Raw genomic sequence first — 27,696 nt, 5'->3', positions numbered from 1 at the left:
GTTGTAAAATACAAAAATTGTGCCACAAATACGTTTGAAAAACCGTAGAACAATTAACAATTCTATAGAGTTTAATTTAAATACTGATTTCTTCTTTTTTTTTTTTTTTTTGACTATAATTTCAATTACCATGTGACCTTTTTCCCAATACCTATTTATGTAACTGTCTTTAAATGAATAGCAAAAATAGAATCTCAAAACACGCAAAAACCAGAACAATTTATTTAATAGAAAACAAAACTAATTAAATAAAAATAGAAGCAAGATGAAACACTTAACAATTTTTTTTTTTATATTTAAGATGAAAAACAACTCAAATAACTTATTTTTAGAAATAAGAACCACACAGGATTAAAAAGGAAACATGACTAAGAAAAATTACTTTTCTCTCAAATTCAATTTAAAACATGAGTACTAAACAATTAAACAGCAAAATAAATTAGATTTTTTTCCATGTTGACTTTTCGTTTGCGAAGGAAAAAAGAAGTCATATAGATTTGTTTAAAATGGAAAGGGAAATGAAAAACCAAAAATTGAAGATTTTTTAAAGAGTTTGTATTTATTTACACTAGTTTGAGTTAAAGGAGACATTTTTTAGATAGAGAGATCAATTTTTGCTATGTAGACAGACAGCAGACATTTTTATGTCTAGACAGAAAGTGAAATTTTTATGTCAAGACAAAAAAAGACATTTTTCTGTCAATATAGAGAGAGAGAGAGAAATTTTTCTGTTAATACAGATATAGAAAGGGATCTGTCAAGACAAAAAGTGATACTTTTTTGTTAAGACATGAAAGGAATTTTTTTCTGTGAAAGAGATATTTTGCTGTCCAAAGAAAAAGTGACATAAATTTATCTGTCTAGATAGTAAAAGCCATTTTCTTGTTAAGACAGGGACATAAATTTTTCTGTCAAGGCAGTTAAAGGAGACATTTTTTAGATAGAAAGAGAAATTTTTGCTATACAAAAAGAAAGTGAAATTTGTGCGTCCAGACGAAAGCAGAAATTTTTATGTCTAGACAGAAAGTAAACTTTTTATGTCAAGATATAAAGAGACATTTTTCTGTCAAAATAGAGAGAGAAATTTTTCTGTTAAAACAGATATAGAAATGGTTCTGTCAAGACAGAAAGTGATACTTTTTGTTAAGACATGAATGGAATTTTTTCTGTAAAAAAGATATTTTGCTGTTCAAAGAAAAAGTTACATAAATTTATCTGTCTAGATAGTAAAAGACATTTTCTTGTTAAGACAGAAGCAGAAATTTTTCTGTCAAGACAGAAAGAGATATTTTTCTGTCTTAACATAAGGAGACATTTATCTGTCCGGACAGAAAGAGAATATTCTGATTAGAAAGAAACACAAAAGTTTGTGTCTAAATAGAAGGAGAAATTTTTATTTCTAAACTGAAAGAGCATCTATCACGGGAAGAGTTATCTTTCTGACTGAAAGACTGAAGAAGACGTCAGAAAGAGATTATTCTGCACAGAAAAGTACCGTCTAGATAGAAAGAGAAATTTTTATGTCTAAACTGAAAGAGACATCTTTCTCTCTAGATTGAAGGAGAAATCATTGTGCCCTTTCAGAAGAAAACAGTATTCTGTCTAGACTAAAAGTAACATAATTTTGTCCAGACTGAGGGGTTATACTTCTGACTGAAAGGATGAAGAAGACATCATCATGTTTACACTGAAAGAGATATCATTATGTCTAGACAGAATAGGACATATTTTTGTCAAGATTAGAAAGTGATTATTCTGCATAGAAAGAAACCGTCTAGAAAGAAAGAGAAATTTTTATGTCTAAACTGAAAGAGACATCATTCTCTCTAGATTGAAGGAGAAATCATTTTGTCCTTTCAAAAGAAGACAGCATTCTGTCTAGACTAAAAGTAACATCATTTTGTCTAGACTGAGGGGTAATACATACTTCTGAATGAAAGGATGAAGAAGACATCATCATGTTTAGACTGAAAGAGATATCTTTATGTTTAGACAGAATGGGACATATTTTTGTCAAGATGATATGTCCAGATTGAAGCATTATCATCTTGTTCTATCGGAAAATGTCTTAGCAATAAAATTCACATCTTTGTTGTCTAAAATTTCTTCTCAATAAGCAACATTTAGCTGTTAAAAAACTGTTCTGATCAATTTCAATATTTTAATTCTAAAAATTTATTTTTAATTTTAAACTATGTCATGCATCCTTTAGAACAAAATCTAAACCATACATTTAATACAAAATGTGTTTCATATTAAAATAAAATTATAATTGAATTTATTAGAAAAGCAACACCACAGCAAGCGCACTTACATAAACACATACAAAAATACAAACTGCGACATGTATACATACAAGCATACACTTGCAACTAAAAGTACCACAAAGTAAATTTAATTGAAAAAGTTAATGCAACCTAAAACTCAACTAAACTCTTTGCAGCTCAACAGTAACGACAACAACAGAAATAATAACCCCAACCTGATTATATACTTATTTTTTTCTGTTCAGTTGGCAGTCGTTTTTTTATCTTTTTTTGTTATACAAATATTGGTTTTATTAAATTACATCCCCATCATCTAACCAGCAAGCAGCATCATCTGTTTGTCTACAATACATTGTTTTCATTTCAACTTGTAACCGTGTGTTTTTGTTTTTTCACTTCTTCCAGAGTTGGCCGCAATAATGCTGTTGATGATGCAATTGGTCCCACAAATGCACGTCACAAAATTGTTGTCATGGGTGCTGCTAAAGTTGGTAAAACCTCAATAATTACACAATTTCTATACAATACGTTTACAACAAAATACAAAAGAACCATTGAGGAGATGCATCAGGGTAACTTTTCAATAGCGGGTGTTAATCTAACCTTGGATATATTGGATACAGCTGGTTCATATGAGGTAAGTGGAAACACTCCACCAACAAGTGGAAATGAATGTTGCAACACCAAACGTACGAACGTAACTACGGCTGCCAATATAATGTTGTATGTCTGTAGTTGTAAGTTGCATTTAGAAATTGTGCTGAAGTGACAAACACAAAACGTAAGCGAAAAGAAAAATTGGCTTAAAGGAAAAAGTTAAGTTGCTGTTGCGTTGTCATTGCGCAAGAAAGTGTTATATAAATGTTGTGACAGTTTCTTTTGAATCCCTTTAAATTTTTTCATTTTCCCTTTATGTTATATATTTTATTCTCGTATTTATTTGTGCAGTAAAATGTTCAATTTCTAAATGTTATTAAAAGAAATAAGTGGATTTATATGACTGTCATTGGTTTAGTTGAATACAATATTGAATTTTTAGTTTGTATAAGTGTTTTTTTTTTGCAGATTTTCATTATTCAATTACGTTTATCAAGAAATAAAAATGATTTACTTTTTTAAATGAAATAGATTCAAAAGAATTCAATGGTACTTAAGTCCTTTTTTTTTTAATAAAACTGATATAATTTTGAATATCAATAGACATTCGCTTATTTATAAATGAATTTTCCAAACAACAAACATTTCTCTGTCAAAAGAAAATTGTACACAGTCAAGTCCATAGTCTAGTCTATAGTCTAGTCTATAGTCTAGTCTATAGTCTAGTCTATAGTCTAGTCTATAGTCTAGTCTATAGTCTAGTCTATAGTCTAGTCTATAGTCTAGTCTATAGTCTAGTCTATAGTCTAGTCTATAGTCTAGTCTATAGTCTAGTCTATAGTCTAGTCTATAGTCTAGTCTATAGTCTAGTCTATAGTCTAGTCTATAGTCTAGTCTATAGTCTAGTCTATAGTCTAGTCTATAGTCTAGTCTATAGTCTAGTCTATAGTCTAGTCTATAGTCTAGTCTATAGTCTAGTCTATAGTCTAGTCTATAGTCTAGTCTATAGTCTAGTCTATAGTCTAGTCTATAGTCTAGTCTATAGTCTAGTCTATAGTCTAGTCTATAGTCTAGTCTATAGTCTAGTCTATAGTCTAGTCTATAGTCTAGTCTATAGTCTAGTCTATAGTCTAGTCTATAGTCTAGTCTATAGTCTAGTCTATAGTCTAGTCTATAGTCTAGTCTATAGTCTAGTCTATAGTCTAGTCTATAGTCTAGTCTATAGTCTAGTAGTCTAGTCTATAGTCTAGTCTATAGTCTAGTCTATAGTCTAGTCTATAGTCTAGTCTATAGTCTAGTCTATAGTCTAGTCTATAGTCTAGTCTATAGTCTAAGTCTATAGTCTAGTCTATAGTCTAGTCTAATAGTCTAGTCTATAGTCTAGTCTATAGTCTAGTCTATAGTCTAGTCTATAGTCTAGTCTATAGTCTAGTCTATAGTCTAGTCTATAGTCTAGTCTATAGTCTAGTCTATAGTCTAGTCTATAGTCTAGTCTATAGTCTAGTCTATAGTCTAGTCTATAGTCTAGTCTATAGTCTAGTCTATAGTCTAGTCTATAGTCTAGTCTATAGTCTAGTCTATAGTCTAGTCTATAGTCTAGTCTAGTCTATAGTCTAGTCTATAGTCTAGTCTATAGTCTAGTCATAGTCTAGTCTATAGTCTAGTCTATAGTCTAGTCTATAGTCAGTCTATAGTCTAGTCTAGTCTCGTCTATAGTCTAGTCTATAGTCTAGTCTATAGTCTAGTCTATAGTCTAGTCTATAGTCTATAGTCTAGTCATTAGTCTATTCTATAGTCTAGTCTATAGTCTAGTCTATAGTATATAGTCTAGTCATTAGTCTATTCTATAGTCTAGTCTATAGTCTAGTCTATAGTCTAGTCTATAGTCTAGTCTATAGTCTAGTCTATAGTCTAGTCTATAGTCTAGTCATTAGTCTATTCTATAGTCTAGTCTTTAGTCTATTCTATAGTCTAGTCTATAGTCTAGTCTATAGTCTAGTCTATAGTCTAGTCTATAGTCTAGTCATAGTCTAGTCTATAGTTTAGTGTATAGTCTATTCTATAGTCTAGTCTATAGTCTAGTCTCCAGTTTTAAAGTCTAATTTATGATATATTCTATAGTCTGGTCTGTTTCCTATAGTCTAGTCTATAGTACATTCTGTAATCTGGGGCTATTGTCAAATGAGACCCTATAACTATAAACAAAATTATGAACTTAAGAGCCTTATTCGGTGGGTTCAGTTGTATGGGGGCAAGGTGAAATGATAGACCGATGTTAATCATTTTTAATAAGCTTCTTCTCCGATACCAGAAAAGATCGTGTGCCAAATTTAATTGAATTATCGTCAAAAATGCGACCTGTAGTTTGATTATCGTCAAAAATGCGACCTGTAGGTTTGCAAGCCCTATTCGGAGGTTTAGTTGTAGGCTAGGTGAAATAATGGACCGATTTCAACCGTTTTCAATAGGCTTTGGCCCTGTAAGAATAGAAGATCATGTACCAAATTTCATTGAATTATCTTCAAAATTGCGACCTGTAGTTTGATTACAAGGATTACATGGACGGACGGACAGGCGGACAGACATAGCTAAATCGACTCAAAAAATGATTCTAAGCCGATTTGTATACTTTAAGGTGGGTATAGGAGCAATATTATTGTGCGTTACAAACATCAGCACAAAAGTGGTGTAGGGTATAAATACATATTGTTAGAAAACTTAAAAAAAAAAAAAACTTGTTGATTTAGCAATGGAACAAATAACAATTTCCGTTACTTTCATTTAACAAGAAAATATTTTTAAAAGTTTTTTTTTAACTTTTCATTTTTTTTTAGTTAATAAGATTTAACAATACCTGTACTGCACTGCCATGTACCCTGAAGTAATATTAATTTACTAGAAGTTCCATTATTATCTTATTTTATTTTTCATACTTTAAACACTATTGAGTCAGCTTGTTCCGGTTTTTGAAATGAAACGGAAATTAATGTTTGCCATTCAATTTCATCGCCTTTCCTTTCCCTACAGTAAAGACATACATAGTTACTTCTATTGCAGTCTATCTGTCCAGCGGACATTTAATAATATATAGTTTTTATTCGCGAGTTTTTTTTTCAATTTCCACTATTTTTAAATGTGTGTAGAATTTCAATTAATAAATGTATAGTTTTTACATAGTGTGAAGTAGTATACAATTTTACTATAGATTTTATTAGTTTTTTTTATAAGCTCTATTAAATATTTCCACTTTGTATGTGTATGCATGTATATGCATATAAAAGGATTATGATGGGTTTAGTACTTTTATTGTTGTTTTATGTAAACGCGGTTAAATTGAATTAAATTGCTGGAGTGTTGTATTGAAAAAGAGTACATTAAATATTTTAGTTTAAATTGTACTAAATTTATTAAAAACCTATTTAATGCATAATTTCTTGGAATTTTAAGAAATTTTCTTTGACATGAGATTTTTAATATAAAATTCACAGATAAATACTTTGACATTAGTTAAAGTTTAGCAACAAAAGTTAATTTGCCATATAAAACATTAAAATGCCTGCAGTTTATATTTAACTATAGTTTCATATATAATTTATATAGTGAATTTTCAAAACACAATTTTAATACTAAATTAAAAAAGTTTTACAAAAACTGTAAATATATACTTCAACTTTGGATGCACAACAAAAAAAAAATAATAATAAAACTCTTTATTTTTTTTCAAAATAACAAAGGTACATTGTAAAATTTTAATTTAAATTCCTATATTTATTATTGTGGTTTTACAAAAACATGTTTAGTAAATTACTAACATACAAAAACTACATATTTTCTATTTCATTTGTAAATGACATATTATTTGTTGCAATATTTATTTGCAATAGTTTTTCCCCGAAAAATTGTGTTCTAAAGCACTTTTAAAAATATATTTTAATTGCTCACTTTTTTTCTGAACAATTAAAATCCTTAAAATATAAACCACAAAATCCTATCGGCTTATAAATTGAATTAGTTGTGCGATATGCACTCGACGCACTATAAATGGTAAACAGAAACAAACAAATAACTCGATTGCTTTTGCAGATAGTTTAGTTTGAAATAAATAAAAAAATGTATATTGCAAACCATTGTGTGTTGCACATATGCTAATTTGCATTCTGGTAATACTTCTACAAAATCCTGAAATTTTGCCATGGACAATGTATACCAGACTATAGACCTAATTGTAGTACCGACTACAGATAATAGTTACAATCTACAATTTACAATTACGACTATGCTATATTTAAAAATATAGACTATAGTATATATAAAGACTAGATCATAGACAAGTTATAGGGTAGAGGCTACTATATACTAGACTATAGTTCTGGCTATAGATTACTGTATAGCTATATACTATAACTAGTACAACAAGTGAATTTAAATTGCACTTAAACACAGAGAGAAGGAATAAAGAAAAATAAATAATAACATAAAACACTAACAGATTTTGAGGGGCCCACTCAAACAACTTTACATGTTAGCAAGTTAGTTGCAACAAAACTTAACACAAAAGGAAAACAATATTTTGCAAACAAAATTGTAAAGTAATCTGCTTTTAAGAGTGCAAACTTACAAAACAACACATTCCTAACTGGCGTATAAAGTTCAGGTCAAAATGATATATAGTCTATAGTCTAATCTATAGTCTAGTCTATAGTCTAGTCTATAGTCTAGTCTATAGTCTAGTCTATAGTCTAGTCTATAGTCTAGTCTATAGTCTAGTCTATAGTCTAGTCTATAGTCTAGTCTATAGTCTAGTCTATAGTCTAGTCTATAGTCTAGTCTATAGTCTAGTCTATAGTCTAGTCTATAGTCTAGTCTATAGTCTAGTCTATAGTCTAGTCTATAGTCTAGTCTATAGTCTAGTCCATAGTCTGGTCTATAGTCTAGGCTATAGTCTAGTCTATAGTCTAGTCTATAGTCTAGGCTATAGTCTAGTCTATAGTCTAGTCTATAGTCTAGTCTATATTCCTGTCTGTAGTTTAATCTATATACTTATATATACTCTATCTATAGTCTAGTCTATAGTCTAGTCTATAGTCTAGTCTATAGTCTAGTCTAGTCTATAGTCTAGTCTATAGTCTAGTCTATAGTCTAGTCTATAGTCTAGTCTATAGTCTAGTCTATAGTCTAGTCTATAGTCTAGTCTATAGTCTAGTCTATAGTCTAGTCTATAGTCTAGTCTATAGTCTAGTCTATAGTCTAGTCTATAGTCTAGTCTATAGTCTAGTCTATAGTCTAGTCTATAGTCTAGTCTATAGTCTAGTCTATAGTCTAGTCTATAGTCTAGTCTATAGTCTAGTCTATAGTCTAGTCTATAGTCTAGTCTATAGTCTAGTCTATAGTCTAGTCTATAGTCTAGTCTATAGTCTAGTCTATAGTCTAGTCTATAGTCTAGTCTATAGTCTAGTCTATAGTCTAGTCTATAGTCTAGTCTATAGTCTAGTCTATAGTCTAGTCTATAGTCTAGTCTATAGTCTAGTCTATAGTCTAGTCTATAGTCTAGTCTATAGTCTAGTCTATAGTCTAGTCTATAGTCTAGTCTATAGTCTAGTCTATAGTCTAGTCTATAGTCTAGTCTATAGTCTAGTCTATAGTCTAGTCTATAGTCTAGTCTATAGTCTAGTCTATAGTCTAGTCTATAGTCTAGTCTATAGTCTAGTCTATAGTCTAGTCTATAGTCTAGTCTATAGTCTAGTCTATAGTCTAGTCTATAGTCTAGTCTATAGTCTAGTCTATAGTCTAGTCTATAGTCTAGTCTATAGTCTAGTCTATAGTCTAGTCTATAGTCTAGTCTATAGTCTAGTCTATAGTCTAGTCGATAGTCTAGTCTATAGTCTAGTCTATAGTCTAGTCTATAGTCTAGTCTATAGTCTAGTCTATAGTCTAGTCTATAGTCTAGTCTATAGTCTAGTCTATAGTCTAGTCTATAGTCTAGTCTATAGTGTAGTCTATAGTCTAGTCTATAGTCTAGGCTATAGTCTAGTCTATAGTCTAGTCTATAGTCTATACTATAGTCTAGTCTATAGTCTACTCTATAGTCTAGTCTATAGTCTAGTCTATAGTCTAGTCTATAGTCTAGTCTATAGTCTAGTCTATAGTCTAGTCTATAGTCTAGTCTATAGCCTAGTCTATAGTCTAGTCTATAGTCTAGTCTATAGTCTAGTCTATAGTCTAGTCTATAGTCTAGTCTATAGTCTAGTCTATAGTCTAGTCTATAGTCTAGTCTATAGTCTAGTCTATAGTCTAGTCTATAGTCTAGTCTATAGTCTAGTTTATAGTCCAATCTATAGTCTAGTCTATAGTCTAGTCTATAGTCTAGTCTATAGTCTAGCCTATAGTCTAATATATAGTCTAGTCTATAGTCTAGTCTATGTCTAGTCTATAGTCTAGTCTATAGTCTAGTCAATAGTCTAGTCTATAGTCTAGTCTATAGTCTAGTCCATAGTCTTGTCTATAGTCTAGTCTATAGTCTAGTCTATAGTCTAGTCTATAGTCTAGTCTATAGTCTAGTCTATAGTCTAGTCTATAGTCTAGTCTATAGCCTAGTCTATAGTCTAGTCTATAGTCTAGTCTATAGTCTAGTCTATAGTCTAGTCTATAGTCTAGTCTATAGCCTAGTCTATAGTCTAGTCTATAGTCTATAGTCTAGTCTATAGTCTAGTCTATAGTCTAGTCTAGTCTAGTCTATATTCCTGTCTGTAGTTTAATCTATATACTTATATATACTCTATTCTGTAGCATAGTAGTCTGAGAGATACAACTTAAAAACTATTTAATTTTTTTGTTTTAACCAAATATGTTTGTGTAAAAATATAGGGTGTCACTATAAAATTCCACATTTTACTTTGTATACGAAAACCATTTGCAACAATATTTCAAAAAGAGCAAAAATACCATATTTTATGAAGCACAAAATGAGCAACAACAATGTAACAAAATTTCTATCTTCTTATCTGTTAATAAGGGAAAAATTTTTGAGATTTGCTTACAAAGTTGTTATAATTGAAAAGGATTTTTGTTCATTTTCATCTCTTTCGTTTTTTTGTTTGGAAATTTTTGTGAACAATAGCTAGAACTTGTTTAGGATAGATAATAACACGCTTCCGTAATCAACAAATGTTAACGAGATGTAAAACATTTTTAACGCTTTAGGAGAGAAAAAGCAAAGCTATTCATTCTTCTTTTTCTGAGGTGTTAAGGAGATTGTCATGATTTGTTTAGAATTTGAAATTGTACCAAAGAAAATTACTTTTTTTATTATGTTATATTTTTTTTTATATTTTAATCCTAATTATACTGATAAATTTAGAAGGGCAGGGGGTATAAACAAGATAATCCTATTGTGTTTTAAATAATTTTTTTTTTTTGATTTTACTTCTGGTTATAATCTGTATACAAATGTATTTAAAATGATTGACTGCTTTACCATTTAATAAAACTTAAATCTATGACATGAAAACAGCAATTCCGGAAGTAATGTTTTAAATATTAGCATAAAGATAAATCTTTCTGGGATTATCTTCTCTCTACTTTAGCACAAATAATCTCCAAAATAATATCTCCTTAAAGTATACATTTAAAATAAATTTTCTTATCATTCTTCATGAAATATAGCTTTAACCAAAACTACTACAATTCCCAGCATTTGTGCAACTCATGTGGTTAGTTGTTGCCAGTTATTATGTTGCTGCTTCTTTTGCTGTTGTCAGTTGTAAGGTCATAGAACAGAATATATAACTTATGATGTGATGACGATAAAAACCAACAACAATAAGTTCATAATTCAATACTGCTACTGTACTGTTCTATTTGTTTTCTAAGTATTTTTGTAGTTTTCAGAACTTTCTGTTTTGGTTGGGACTGGGAAGCCAAGGGGTGTAGGGCAAATTTTTATAACAGTTTTTGAAGTTTGTTGTTTCATATACTCATGTGTGTTTAGGAACTTAACTGTTTTCTTCACTATATTGACAAAAATAAAGTGTGAAAGTAAGAAACGGTAAATACGATCACATAATACCCTAAAAAACCCATTGATGTTTCTGATTTGGACAAAGACTAACTATAAACTAGTCATGGTTTATAGATTATATTTTAGACAATAGGACTATAAACTATGCTATAGATTAGACTATGTACTTGACTAGACTTTAGACTATACCAGACTTTAGATTAGACTGTAGAATTACCTATAAACTAGACTATATACTAGACTATAGACTAGGCTATAGAATAGACCATAGACTAGACTATAGAGTAGACTATAGAGTAGACTATAGACTAGACTATAGAGTAGACTATAGACTAGACTATAGACTAGACTATAGACTAGACTATAGACTAGACTATAGGCTAGACTATAGACTAGACTATAGACTAGACCATCGACTAGACTATAGACTAGACTAGACTATAGACTAGACTATAGACTAGACTATAGACTAGACTATAGACTAGACTATAGACTAGACTATAGACTAGACTATAGACTCGACTATAGACTAGACTATAGACTAGACTATAGACTAGACTATAGACTAGACTATAGACTAGACTATAGACTAGACTATAGACTAGACTATAGACTAGACTATAGACTAGACTATAGACTAGACTATAGACTAGACTAGACTATAGACTAGACTATAGACTAGACTATAGACTAGACTATAGACTAGACTATAGACTAGACTATAGACTAGACTATAGACTAGACTATAGACTAGACTATAGACTAGACTATAGACTAGACTATAGACTAGACTATTGACTAGACTATAGACTAGACTATAGACTAGACTATAGACTAGACTATAGACTAGTCTATAGACTAGACTATAGACTAGTCTATAGACTAGACTATAGACTAGTCTATAGACTAGACTATAGACTAGACTATAGACTAGACTATAGACTAGACTATTGACTAAACTGTAGACTAGACTATAGACTAGACTATAGACTAGACTATAGACTAGACTATAGACTAGACTATAGACTAGACTATAGACTAGACTATAGACTAGACTATAGACTAGACTATAGACTAGACTATAGACTAGACTATAGACTAGACTATAGACTAGACTATAGACTAGACTATAGACTAGACTATAGACTAGACTACTATAGACTAGACTATAGACTAGACTATAGACTAGACTATAGACTAGACTATAGACTAGACTATAGACTAGACTATAGACTAGACTATAGACTAGAATATAGACTAGACTATAGACTAGACTATAGACTAGACTATAGACTAGACTATAGACTAGACTATAGACTAGACTATAGACTAGACTATAGACTAGACTATAGACTAGACTATAGACTAGACTATAGACTAGACTATAGACTAGACTATAGACTGGACTATAGACTAGACTATAGACTTGACTATAGACTAGACTATAGACTAGACTATAGACTAGACTATAGACTAGACTATAGACTAGACTATAGACTAGACTATAGACTAGACTATAGACTAGACTATAGACTAGACTATAGACTAGACTATAGTCTAGACTATAGACTAGACTATAGACTAGACTATAGACTAGGCTATAGACTAGACTATAGACTAGACTATAGACTAGACTATAGACTAGACTAACCAATTTCCAACCGTGGATCTAATAGATTCCAGATCCATGTCTTTAAAATATTGATTTTTGCGTTAAAGCAAAAAATTGGGTTCATAGAACGACAAACCTACTTTCACCCTTATCACTGTGGTAGGGCATAAAAAAATTGTTCCATTTATGGAAATGATAAAAAAAAAATAACATTGAAAATAGAAAAGTGGAACACTGGTTACTTGTTTGTTTTCTGGTTTCTGATACCACTGAGAAATCAGCGTCAAATTATATTTTTGTGGTTTTATTGTCGTTTGTTGTTGAGTTTTGCATAATGTATGAGCACAAGACAGAAAAAAAACAAAGCTAGATAAACTGTAAACAACCAGCTTATAAATTGCTTTTTAACATGTGGGGTTTTTGTTTTCTTAAGCTGCATTAAACTATGTGAACATACGTACACACATATGTAAATATGTTCACATTTATGAGGAAATATTCAAGCAGATTTCTACTGAACATTTAGATTTATTTGAAATTTTTGGGTTATAAGCATAGCAATACTCTCTTGTTCTAGGTTGAATAGTGATGCAGAGTGCACCTGCAGTAATAAGTTTTTTTTATTTATTTCTTTCATATGTTACTGCATAGTTTTCTGTCTTTTCTACAGTCGTGGCTACAATCTTGTTTACAGTTGAGTCTTGTCTACAGTCTTATCTGCAGTTGAGTATATCGTATTTTCTATAGTCGAGGCTTTAGTCTTATTTAAACCCAAATTATGGTCTAGTCTATAATCGAGGATATATTCTTGTTTATAGAATTTCCTTAAACTCAGTTTGAGTAATAGTTTTGGCAATAAACTTTCTAATCCAATTTATTTTTTGTTTATTTTTTCTAATTTTTTTTGTTTTTTGGATTGTTACCAAAAACCAAATCTAATAGATAGAAAAAAAACAAACTTTCAACAACTAGGTAATTGAGTTAAAAAAACTATGTTAAACAAACTAGAAAAATACAAACTCATATGTACGAAAAAAAACTTTAGTAAAAATCAATTGTGTGTGTTTGTTTTTAAAATCCTTTTTTTGTGTCAAGGAAATGCATATATTTGCATAATTATATGCAAATTTATGCATAATTTCACTCACTTATAGAGTGTGTACAAAAACCAAATTGTCTATAGTTTGTGGAAAAATTTATAGGCAAAAAAAATAGTTTTTTTTTTAACTATAAATTACTTAACTATTCTTGGAATTCTTCCAATACATACAAACATCATTCTGTTATTACATTTATCTTTTAACGAAAATTTATGGTTTATTTAAAACTTTTGGAAATGATAAAATTTTTAAAATATGAATTATGCATTTGAAACAATGACATTTTCAGTTAAATGATAAAAGTTACAGATTTAACAACATATAACAAATATTATCTGTATTTGTAATAAATACATTTTTATTTATTTTTCTTTACAGTTTCCCGCAATGCGTGCATTGTCCATATCATCGGCAGATGCTTTCATTTTGGTTTATGATGTCACAGATGCAACCACCTTTGAAGAGGTTCGCATGATACGTGATCAAATTCATGAGACTAAAGGCACCTCAGCTGTGCCAATTGTGGTTGTGGGTAATAAAATAGATTTAGTGGCCAACGATAGTGACCTGAGAGAGGTGAGTTTTAAAAAAGTTTATTTATATTTATTAAAGAAAATATTAAGACTTTGATAAGAATGACAACATATTATAACATCAGCCCAAATAACTTGTCTGTTATAATTTCCAGAGATCATGGAATGTTTATGAAATATTAAGCTTTTTAATACATTATAAAGAGAGTTTATCTTAAAAAGTACATGATCAAAAATAGTGGGCGTTAATAAGGCGTGACATATAAATCAAACTTATTGTTTGGTAAAAATTAAGGAAACTCTGTTAAAAAAATCTTATATTTCACTAAATTGGGAGTAAAAGGGCGTGTCGTCAGATATATAGTATGCTAGGTTAGGTTACATCACTGTGGACACACTTGAGTCCGCCAGAACAATATCTTTGGGGTTCTTGAGAAAAAGGCCTGATCTTCAAGATCTTCGCCTTTCTACATGTAACCTGTTACACATATATTATCAATGGGAATTTATTTTAAAAAGTACATAGTATGAAGTAGGGTTTTCATTTATCTTACATACAAAAAGTAGGCGTAAAGAAGGCGTGGCATTCAAATCATATATTTCCAGTATAGATTTATAGTTTTACAAAATTTCAAGAAAAAAATTTTGAGCAGCTAAGCAGATTGCACATGTATTTCCATAACATGGAACACACTTTGGTCCATCATAATAACGCTTTTGTTGCACCAGAGAAAAAGGTCTACACTAGACTATAGACTAGACTATAGACAAGACTATAGACTAGACTATAGACAAAACTATAGACAAGACTATAGACTAAACTATAGATAAGACTATAGACTAGACTATAGATAAGACTATAGACTAGACTATACACAAGACTATAGACAAGACTATAGACTAGACTATAGACTAGACTATAGACAAGACTATGGACAAGACTATAGACTAGACTATAGACAAGACTATAGACAAGACTATGGACAAGACTATAGACAAGACTATAGACTAGACTATAGACTAGACTATAGACAAGACTATGGATAAGACTATAGACAAGACTATAGACTCGACTATAGACTAGACTATAGACTAGACTATAGACTAGGCTATAAACTAGACTATAAACTAGACTATAAACTAGACTATAGACTAGACAGTAGACTATACTATAGACTAGACTATAGACTAGACTATAGACTAGACTATAGACTAGACTATAGACTAGACTATAGACTAGACTATAGACTAGACTATAGACTAGACTATAGACTAGACTATAGACTAGACTATAGACTAGACTATAGACTAGACTATAGACTAGACTATAGACTAGACTATAGACTAGACTATAGACTAGACTATAGACTAGACTATAGACTAGACTATAGACTAGACTATAGTATAGACTAGACTATAGACTAGACTATAGACTAGACTATAGACTAGACTATAGACTAGACTATAGACTAGACTATAGACTAGACTATAGACTAGACTATAGACTAGACTATAGACTATAGCCTAGACTATAGACTAGACTATAGACTAGACTATAGAATAGACTATAGACTAGACTATAGACTAGACTTTAGAGTAGACTATAGACTAGACTATAGACTAGACTATTGACTAGACTATAGACTATACTATAGAATAAAGGGGTCATTTACAGTCATGACCTGTCATTTACAGAGAAAATGAATGACTTCCTCTCCTTCCTTTTCATCTTTATAGTTTATGCAGAAGTGATTGCTTGGTAGATTCTTCTAGATTAAATCCCAAAAGGCCAGTTAACACTGTAATGGTATTCTCGTAAGATATAACAAGGTTTGTGATCTTAGTGGGATATATGTAGGACACATAATCTTCGCCTTTCAACACGTAGCCTTAGTTTATTATCTGGATTATAGAAAATATTATAGTGGAGTTCGTCACGTATCGAGGGTTTGTAGCATACAGTATCTTCTCTAACTAGTAAAACAAAAGAGTAGGCAATGGTAATACCATTTGATGAACTAGAATCCAGTACAGTTCTATTGTGGAATGTTTTGCCTTCTCATTAAGGAATGATAATAAAAAAAGTTTTAAAGAAACTTTTCAAATGAAAAACAATCACATTTTTTATAAATAAACTCTTTCAATTTATAAAATTTACATATAACTTGATTAAAAATTCCTTCTATTCCAACAAACAAACAATTACTTAAACGTAACACCTTAAAATTAATAACAAACTATTGAACAACCATCAAATCATCTGCAAACACTTTACACACTTCAACGCTTTCAAATTAAAATGCATGAAACCAAATCAGCCAAAAAACCTTCCATTCAACACACTGACCAACATAAAACCTCAAAATTACAAATATATAAACAACCATCAAAAACTTTGAAACTACTCGCTAAAAACAATCAATTATTAGCGAATATTACTGAAGACAATTTCAGTTCGCATACAAAATTCAAATCACTCATACGCATCGCAGCACCAACAAACATTTACTTAATTTCTATAAACTTTTGATTAATTTCAATTTCTTTTATTTTGCAATTTCCTTTCAAAAACACTGATATTTTTTCAACCTAATACCAATAATAAATCTTACATTTTTATTAAGATCTCTACTGAGATTGATAAAATGTCAAATTAAAATTCTTTTATGCGAAAAAAAGCAAACAAACTCATAAAAAAATATCTTAGGAATCTTGAAAAAAAATTGTTCTTCTTCAATGGATTTACATACAGATTTCCCTGTTTAAGTTGTCTTGTTGCTTGTGAACTCTCTGCTGCTCGGGAATGGAAGTAAAATGAAGTCAAGCATTGTCCTTTAGCCTCAAAATTGTATGGGAATGGAGAGGTAGTGAAAGCAGAAGTAAATAAACAAATCGCTGAACAACAAAAATAAATAATAAAAAAATAACTCCAATAACAAAAACAACATATTGAGAATGTAATCAAAATGCAAATTTCTATATTCCATTATTAGTTTTCATACTCTGTATATATGTATGTCAGTCCCTCCTTGCTTGTTGAATCATTCTGTCCAAATGTATGTTTATATGTTAGTTCTCCCTGGTTCGTTTCAACAACTACAACAAGTAGCGAACCCCAAGCATCAATAATAACAAGACTAACAACCAAACTTAACCAAGAAAAATATTTGAACTTATTTCAAATCTTTCATTACAAAGCCATTTTTATATTATATTAGAATATAAATTGATTTATTTGATAATGTGTTTGTATTTTTGCTTGGGTGTCTGTTGGAGTGTATGCTAAATATATGTATGTATGTATAAGGGTGTAAAAGTGTACGAGTGTAAGTGCAAGCCCATTTAAACTTCTTGACATATTTTCACAAACTTGCACAATGGAACAGTATAAATATTTCTTACACTTGGTAAAAAGCTAATCTACACTTTAAGGTCACACAAATAAGTGACAAAATATATGTGATGTATGAATTACTTCCCAAATTTTCAACTTCGCGACCCACAGTTCTTCAACGCGCTTCATTGGCCCTGAATTTAACTGCTAAAAAATTCCAAAAGTTTTCTTCTTTCCATCTTTAATATTTTCATTTTTCTTTTTCAATTTACCCAAATAATATTTTATTATTCACGATAAAATCAAAAACTCCAAACAATTTATACAGAGCGAAAGTGAGAGCAAAATATATATAACCCTTGTCATTCATTCAGTGCCATCACACGCTCGATGCTGAATATATTAGTTGAGAATGATTTTTGCATTTAAAATTGTTTTTCTTTAGTGGTTTGTGGGGAAAAATAATAAAAAGGGTTTTCGCCAAGTTTTCTTTTGCATTATTTTTTTGTATTTTTTATGTAATTGATGATGAGTGCGTAAGTTTGTTTGTCTGTTCAGTTGAATGTGAAAAAAAGGAGTAAAACCCGCCATTTGTTTGGCCTTTTGTATGTGATAAATAAAACGGTTTTTGCATGTTGTTTGAGTTTTTTTTTTCGTTCAGCAGAGTTTGCTTTTCTGGTGCCCTATAGTAGGTTGTTAGGGACTAGGATATCTTGTCAGACTCTCTACTTAATAGGAATATAGACAGCATAGCAGTTCAGACTATAGACTATACTATAACCCACACTATATACAATAGTTCTTACTGCAGTCCACAATATAGAATACTGTCCAGACAAAAGACTTCACTATAGGCGATACTATAAATTAGACTATAATCATGACTATAGATTATATAATAGTCCAGACTATAACTTAGACTATAATCCAGACTATAGACTAGACCTTAGTCCAGGCTATAGACAAGACTATAGACTGGTCTATATTTCAAACTATAGTCCAGCCTACAGACTAGACTATAGTCCATACTAGAGTAAAGACCAGACTATAGTCCATACTAGAGTAAAGACCAGACTATAGTCCTTACTATAGATTAGACAAGACTACAGTACAGACTATAGACTACGATATAGTCCAGGCTATAGACTTAACTGTAGTGAAGACTATAAAATAGACTATAATCCAAAATATAGAATATACTATATTCCAGTCTATAGAACAGACTATAGTCCAGACCATAGAATAGACTACAGTCCAGACTGTAGAATAGACTATAGTAAAGACTATAGAATAGACTATAGTCCAGACTATAGAATAGACTAAAGTTCAGACTATAGAATAGACTATAGTAAAGACTATAGAATGGACTATAGTCCAAACAATAGAATAGACTATAGTCCAGGCAATAAAATAGAATATAGTCCAGTCCATAGAATAGACTATAGTCCTGTCTATAGAGTAGACTATAGTCCAGACTATTGAGTAGACTATAGTTCAGACTATAGAATAGACTATAGTCCAGGCTATAGAATAGACTATAGTACATACTATAGAGTAGACTATAGTCCATACTATAGAATAGACTATAGTCCATACTATAGAATAGACTATAGTCCATACTATAGAATAGACTATAGTACAGACTATAGAATAAAATATAGTCCAGACTGACAATAGTCCAGACTATAGAATAGACTATAGCCCCGAATATAGAATAGACTATAGAATATACTATAGTCCAGACTATATAATAGACTATAGTCCAGTCTATAGAATGGACTTTAGTCCATACTATAGAATATACCTTAGTCCAGACTATAGAATAGTCTATAATCCGGTCTATAGAATAGACTATAGTCCTGTATGTAAAATAGACTATAGAATATACTATAGTCTAGACTATAGAATAGACCATAGTCCAGACTATAGAATGGACTATAGTCCAGAATACAGAATAGACTTAAGTCCAGACTATAGAATAAACTACAGACAATATTATAGGTCAGACTATATATAAGATTATAGTCTATATTATTAGTTTTTATTAAAAAGACAATCTGGATTTTATATTAGACTATAGAATAGACTAAAGTCCAGACTATAGAATATATTATAGTCCAGACTATAGAATAGACTATAGTCCGGTCGAAAGAATAAAATAACATGACCAAAATCTGAATTATACATTAGACTACTGACTATAGAATAGATAATAGTCCAGACTATAGGATAGACTATAGTCCATATTATCGACTACACTATAATACTGATTAAAATGTCTTGACTAAAATCCGGATTAAAGACTAGACTACAGACCGGACTATTAAACTTGACTATTGGCAATTGATAAAGGATATTTTCTTTTGCTTTAGATCCATTTAAACATTAACCGGAAATAGTAGAGCTTATAATATTCTCTATATCCCCTTTAAATCACTCAACCGTACTAAAGTGGAGTAACAGAAAAAAAAAGAAAAGAAAAACATGACACAATAAGGATGGTATGTGAACAATTTTCACTTTATTTTTGTACTCGAAACAATGTACAAAAAGGTGTTAATATTTGCACAGAGGATACAAAAGAAAATGGAAATTTTTCATAAATTGTTTTTTTTTTACATTGCAGCAATTTTTGTTGTTGTTTTGACAGCGCTTTATTAAGGTAAATTTATCCCCAGATAATCGTAAATATTGCTTAGTATATACATTCTGGTGGGCCGTAATGATAACTAATGAAGAGTTTAATATATTATAGGTGTAGATATAAAATTGAGCGAAAGTACACGTATACTTTATTTCTAAAGCTAAAGCTTTAAGTTTTTCTACACATTTTATATAGAAAACAAACTAACAGTTTTATTGCATCAAGATGAGTTATATTTTTCTTAAGATTTTTAACTTGTTATTTGTGTAAATATTTTATTTTGCACCAGTCTAGGGTTGCCAACAAATAGAACTTTTATTCATGTGTGCGAAGCAATTTGAAGTCAAAAGATTAGTTTTCAATATGCCAGCGTCACATAAATATTTTTTTGCTGTCTCTTATTATGTCTGTATATATAGGATTTGAACAAATACCTATGGCTGTCTTGATCTTAAAGTTATAAAAAAATTTACATTTCTATACAAAGTAGCAAAGGTCGTTTGTCTGCAACCCAACTCATTTGTCAAAATATTGAAGTCATGTTAAAGTATTACACAGTCAGTACTTATGTGGTGAAGGATTGATGTCAAACGTATTATGAATTCCCTTATGAAGATTAAGGTTATCACTCATAAGTATATGACAAAGGATATAAAATATTTACATTAGCAACAAATAACAGAAATTTAAAAATAAAATTAAAAATAATAAAAAATATATATTTCTAACTTGTACTTCAGTTCAGAAGTTTAGACTAGAGACAAGACTATTTAGTCTACACAAAAGTCAAGAATGTAGTCCTGACTTAAGTCTAATTATAAAGCTTAAGTACTAGACTACACTGTAAAAGACTGTACGTTAGACTATACTATAGACTAGACTATGCACTAGACCATAGACTACTACGGACTAGACTATAGGTTATAAAATAGACTATATTATAGACAAGACTATAGACTTGACTATAGGCTCGACTATAAACTCGACTAGAGACTCGACTATAGACTCAATTGTAGACTCGACAATAGACTCGACTATTAACTCGACTATAGACTCAATTATAGACTCGACCATAGACTCGTCTACAGACTCCATTATAGACTCGACCATAGGCTCGTCTGCAGGATCGATTATTAACTCGACTATAGAATAGACTATATACTAGACGACAAACTAGACTATAGACTGGACTATCTTATAGACTTGACTATAGACTCGACTCGACTACAAACTCGACTATAGACTCGACTACAGACTCGAGTATAGACTCGACAATAGACTCGAGTATAGACTCGACTATTAACTCGACTATGGACTGGAGTATAAACTCGACCAAAGACTCGTCTATAGAATAGACTATAGACTAGCCTATAGACTAGACTATCCTATAGACTTGACTGTAGACTAAACAAGCCTATGGACTAGATTAGCCTATAAACTTGACTATAGACTAGTTTAAAATATTTGTATTTAAAAAATGTTTTTTTTTTTTTTTTGTTTTTAAATAAACTTATTAAAATTTCTTCTAATACCATTAATTTTTTAATTCTCTTTAAATTAACCTCACTTTCTAATAAAAATCCTAAACACATTTTGTATATTTGTTCACAGGTTGAATATGCCACCACTGAATCTGTTGTTACAGTAGACTGGGAAAATGGTTTCGCTGAGGCATCAGCTGCCCGCAATGAAAATATAACACAGGTATGTATAACATCCTACTCTACATCGCTCTACCTTTCACCTCTACTATCACTGGCATTAAACTGCTAAATGAAATAAATACCAGCATACACAATATTATAGTTATTATAACATTATGTTATGTTTTTGAAAATATTCTTCTTTTTTCCAGGTGTTTAAAGAACTATTATCCCAGGCTAAAATCACTTATAATTTAAGTCCAGCATTGCGTCGCCGTCGTCAATCGTTACCACAACAAGTGGGCAATAATGGTCCAGGCACACCAACACATCATCATCAGCAGCATCATCATCATCATCAACAACCGCACTCATCTGCCTCGTCATCATCATCGTCCGCGTATGCTGGCTCAATGGCACATGCACCAACAGCAGCACAATTGCAACATTTACAGAGGATACAAGAACGTAGTTTGGGTAGTAAACGTAATTCCTGTACAATTTCCTAAAAATGTCAAAACAGACAACAACAACAATAACCACAGACACACACACACACACACACACACACAAAAACACTAAACTATATAAACGAAAAACAATGTGAAACCTAAATAAATATAGATACAAGGAAATATATATATCAGAGTATATATTCCACAGATACATATAAACCTAGATAAAAAGAAAATCCATATATTAGGGAAGCACCGAAAGATTTTTTTAACAAAATCTGATATTAAGTTATGTACTTAAAAGGGGATTCTCTGGCAGTTAATTATTATATTCCTTTGATTATAAGTTGTTTCGAATCTGTTTCGAATTTTATATGGTGAATATTCCAAAAATGTGTACGCATGTATGTATGTATCTGTGAAATATTAAATTTATTTCAATTTTATTTTTATTAATAAACTTAAAATAAATTACGAAAGAGAAAATAACCAAAAACTATGGGAATACTGTGGAGCTGATTCTCAAGAAAACGGTAATAAATTAGCTCTTAACCTATAGTTTTTTTTAAAGACTATTTGGTTTTGTAGTTTTGACGAAACTGAAGCTCATGGAGTAGTTACCCAGCAAAAACATGGTAATGACTTGTAATTACAACTACATACCGCCTGTATTACTTAGAAGGAGTCTGGTAATGGCTTTCAAATAACTATAGACGTAAGTACTTACATTTTAGTATTGACTCCTTATTTGAAGGCGATCGTAGTGAGTACTTATCTAACTCCCTACATGTAAGCGAAAGTGGTAAGTACTTGCCTTCAATGACTGTAGTGGAAAAAGCTGAGCAAGTACAGAGGAGGTTGAAGACGTCAAAGCCAAAGTTTTCACAAATTAGGCGTCATCGACTTCGCAAAAAATACACATTTCACTATTAATTTCTAAATCGTCATTCTGAAAGTTTTCTTTCAAATCTACAATAAGTAGACTTTCTGTAAGGGGCGTAGTTATGGGGGTGGGGCCAATTATTGACAAATTCTCGTGAAATTTAGTCAAGATATTTTGGTTCTAATACAACTCTTATATATCGAATTCTACAGCTATACTCGTATGAGAGGTTATGAGAGTTTAATTAATTTTCTGAAAGTGATGTTAAATGGAAGTAACATCAAATGTGGACCAAAGTCCACCATACTTTACAATATAATTTATGGATGCATAAAACTATGTTGTGCAATTTTTATCAAGATTTATGCATAATGAACCCATTTATAACGGTTCCGGGTGGCCTCTTATATGGGTGCTACAAGAAGTCGTTTACCGATATTTCTGATTATCAATATCAAAGATTTCTGATCAATATAGACGATTTAGGAAAAATTTCATCATCTTGTTTCCTTTCCCCTAGTCTCTATCGGGCTTTCGTTCAACAAACGGAAGGAGCCGGTTATGAGAGTTAAATTAATTTTCTGAAAGAGGTGTTAAATGGAGGTTACATCAATTGTGGACCAAAGTCCACCATACTTTACAGTATAATTTATAGCGGTTCCGTGTGGCCTCTTATATGGGAGCTACAAGAAGTCGTTTACCGATATTTCTGATTATCAATATCATAGAATTCTGATTAGTACAGATGATTTTGGAAACATTTCGTCATCTTGTGCCCTATCCTCTAGTCCCTATCGGGCTTTAGTTCAACAGACGGAAGGACAGACATATCCAGGTCTTCTTAAATTTACAATGATTCAAAATATATGCTTTCTGGAGACTAAGAGTGGAACGGAATGCCAAAATCAATATTTTTATTTTTAAATGGATATAAAAAGTTCTTCATATGGAGATACTTTTCGCTATAAAAAAGTACATTAGTACTACATTTTTTGTCTACGCTGACATGATCCACAGAGTAAAAGCTTAAGTTCTGCTTTATAATTTGTAGAATCTATAATTTAAAAGTTTTACATAAATTTATTACCATATTTTCCAGAATCAGCTCTACTTTAAGACCGTCTATTTTAATCGACAACCATTAACTTAGTACCTTTTATTAGTAAATTTCCATGAATATAACAAATTACTTTAATAAACTAAAAGACAAAACTATTACACTCTATAACTCCATAATAACTAAACAAAGACGTAAAGAGATATGCCAAAAGAAAACAATTTTAATTTTAATAAATAAAAATCTTCAAAAATAAAAATAAAAATAATTATTTTTAAAGACCATAATTAAACAAAACTCCATAAATATTTAAACAGCCATTAAAATACCTTTTAAAAATACCAAAATATAAGCTATAAACCAAAAAAAACAAACCATTAATTACTAAATACAAAGAAGTCTTTGTTCCATAAACATTAAAAAAAAAATACTTGATACGGGTTTCAATGTTTAAAATATATACAAAAAGAAAAACAATTATGAAAATAAAAATATTAATATTAATATAAATAAACAGCAATTAAAATAAAACATAATTTAAACAATGAAATATTAAATGTAAACATTTAATAAAAAAAAAACTAACAATAGTTTAAACAAATTTTAATTTAACAGTTGGGTTTCTAAATATTTTAAAAATATTATATAATTTCAAACTAAAAACGAAAACTTTAAAAAAAATAATGTGAAAATTTAAACGAAATGTAACACCAAAGTAGTAGCAGCCAAACTAACTAATTTAAAAAGAAATGTGAAAGCTAGAAAAAATCAAAAACAAAAATTAAAGGGAAATTTAATGAAGTATGTAGTAGTTTTATAAATGTTTGATGTTTTAGAAAAGTAACGAAAATTTAGTTTAAACAAATAAAAATATCAAAATAAAATACGAAAATTATACATCAAGAGAAATGATACACAGCAGATATCATATGCTGATGATGTATAAATAAGAAAAAAATGCAATATTTTATGGTAGTTTATGTTATAAGTGAAATAAAATATTTCAAAAAATATATTTTATAAATGTTTTCTTAAGTATACTATTAGTAATTAATAAATAAATTTAATTCAGTTAATTTTGAAATGTTTTATTTAAAAAAGCAATTAAAGGGTTAAACAAGTTAAATTATTATATAAATTAATTCGAATAATAAAATAAAAAAATATTGACTATTTTCCTAATTTTATTTCAATATTTTTGGTGAAATTCTATTTTGAAAAATAATTTTTCAAAATTATAAGAAAAATTCCCTTTTTTGAGATATCTAAACCAATTCCAACTAAATTCTACTAACAAAAACTTGTCTTGAAAAGAATTCATTCTTTTAAATATCTCTATTCCAAATTTCATTCCTTTAAACAAATATTTGTTAACCAAATTTTATTTAAAATTTGTTATATTTATATTTAACACTTAATTTTTTTTTAGTATATCAATGTGTGTATGTATTAGTATTATAAAAAAAAAAAAAAAAATTTATCTCCCAACAACAAAAATTTAAATAGTTTTAATTCAACAAAAAATATGAAAAGAACTAAATTACAACTATAAGAAGAGACTAAAATTTAATGTTTTGCTTGTATGAAATTATATTAAAAATATAAATTAATATTAAAAAAGAAAAAAATTATATCAGAGAAAATAAATTATATAAATAAAAATATAGTAAAAAAATAACTAACAAAAATAAGGTCTTTTTTTATTAAAATACTAGCTATACCCAGTGTGCTTTGCTACCCTAAAAGCAATATAAATAAAAAATCTTCTTAATAATTTTTAAGATTCTAACTGTAATGTTTTCCAGAGATACAATTTTTCCGAACGAATACGAAATTTTGTATTTAATTCATATAGGGGGTGCCAAGACCCCATTGAAAGTCCGCCCGTTATTCTCTAAATGTTCATATGAATGTCAAAGATCTTCATGTAGAATTTGAAGATTCTAGCTCTAATAGTTTCTCAGATATACGAATTTTTCTATTTAATTCATATGGGAACACACAACCCCCAGATGAAAGTCCGCCTTTTTTTTCTTCAAAATGTTCATATGTCTAAAAAGTTCTTCTTGCTAAATTTGAAGAATTTTGTTCTATTAGTTTCCCTGATAAGCGAAATTTTGTATTTAATTCATATGTGAGGTGCCAAGCTCCCCATTGAAAGTCCGCCCATTATTCTCTGAATGTTCACATGAATGTCAAAGTTCTTCAATTAAAATTTGAAGATTCTAGCTCTAATAGCTTCTCAGATATACGAATTTTTCTATTTCATTTATATGGGGGCTCCAAGTTCCCCCATGACGAAAGTCCGCTCTTTTTTCTCCAAAATGTTCAGATGAATATTTAAGTTCTTAGTGCAAAATTTAAAGAATTTAGTTCAATTAGTTTCCCAGATAAACAAATTTTTGTATTGTATTAATATGGGAGGTGCTGCTTCCCTCATGGATAGTCCGCCAATTTATTTCCCAAAATGTTTACATGGATTTTAAAGTTACTTGTGCAAATGTTTAATATTCTAACTGTAATAGTTTCCAAGATAAACAAATTTTTGTATTTAATCTATATGGGAGGTACCACGCCCCCTAATGCTATTCCGCCCACTTTTTGTCTTAAATAATTATATTGATACTAAAGTTGCTCCGACAAAATTTGAAGACTCTAGCTGTTATATTATCTCAAATATACTAATTTAATATTTTCTTAATATGGGCGTCGCCCACTTGAAATTTCAACATAAAAAGTAGCCTATAGTTGCTTCCAGACATACAGGAAGAAACTGTGAAAATTTCAGGAAAGTCGGTCCAGCCGTTTAGCAGACTATAAAGCACAAACAAACAAACATACAAACACACTTTCATTTTTATATATATAGATATACTAAAGAAAGGTTAGTTAGCTTACTAAGTAATAATTACTTAATGACATGTAATGAGCTTCTGCTTACTGTTCCCAAAGATGAAAATAGCTAATTTAAGCAAACAATTTTAATATTTTGAGGACAAAACCATTTCGGACACGCTGTTCTCATGTGAAACATATTGCTATATCGATGAAAATAAATAGTAGTCGGATGGATCAAAGTCTAGACTATAATAAGGGCAAAGACAAAACTTCCTCACGAATTCTTCCTAAAAATGTTTTAATATGAATTGCAACATTTATTTATTTATTTATTTATTTTATAACAGTCTTAGGATTTACAAAATATCCTTACAGACTATTCGCTTAAAATTAATTATAATAAATTTATTAAAAATAACTTGAACTTTTCTTTAGAATAACAAAAGTCTAAAACACTATTTTCATTTAAATTATTAAATAAATTCTGTGCTCTAGTTAATGGCTCATTTAAAGAGTAATTAGTTCTATGTAAACCAATATAAAAATAATCATGAAATCTCAATGATCTTGATGGAACATTTATGTTGACATATGACAATAAATCAGGACATATTATGTTGTAGTTTAATAAATCAAATAAAAACATGATAGATTGGAATGACCTTCTAGACTCAAGTGATTTTATACCTAATAGATTACAACGAATAGTATAGCAA

At 29.9% G+C, this 27,696-nt stretch overlaps 1 protein-coding gene across 1 annotated transcript in view; it reads left to right on the top strand.

Moving 5' to 3' along the window:
- Positions 1-24,664, top strand: part of LOC119612574 (ras-related protein Rap-2b) — a 70,272-nt gene extending 45,608 nt beyond the window's left edge. Inside the window, exons 3-6 of the mRNA XM_037968380.1 lie at positions 2,673-2,904; positions 13,972-14,169; positions 21,716-21,808; positions 21,960-24,664. Coding sequence (XP_037824308.1) covers positions 2,673-2,904; positions 13,972-14,169; positions 21,716-21,808; positions 21,960-22,256 — 820 coding nt within the window. The 3' untranslated portion in view covers positions 22,257-24,664. The remainder of the gene's footprint in view (positions 1-2,672; positions 2,905-13,971; positions 14,170-21,715; positions 21,809-21,959) is intronic.
- Positions 24,665-27,696: the final 3,032 nt, after the last annotated feature.

This window comes from Lucilia sericata, unplaced genomic scaffold, assembly GCF_015586225.1.
Source record: "Lucilia sericata isolate MDLA Ls3-8-SP2 unplaced genomic scaffold, ASM1558622v1 Contig001739F_arrow, whole genome shotgun sequence".
NCBI classification, from domain to species: domain Eukaryota; kingdom Metazoa; phylum Arthropoda; class Insecta; order Diptera; family Calliphoridae; genus Lucilia; species Lucilia sericata.
The sequence above is the reverse complement of the archived record's forward strand: the minus strand, read 5'-3'. Positions and strand labels throughout refer to the sequence as shown.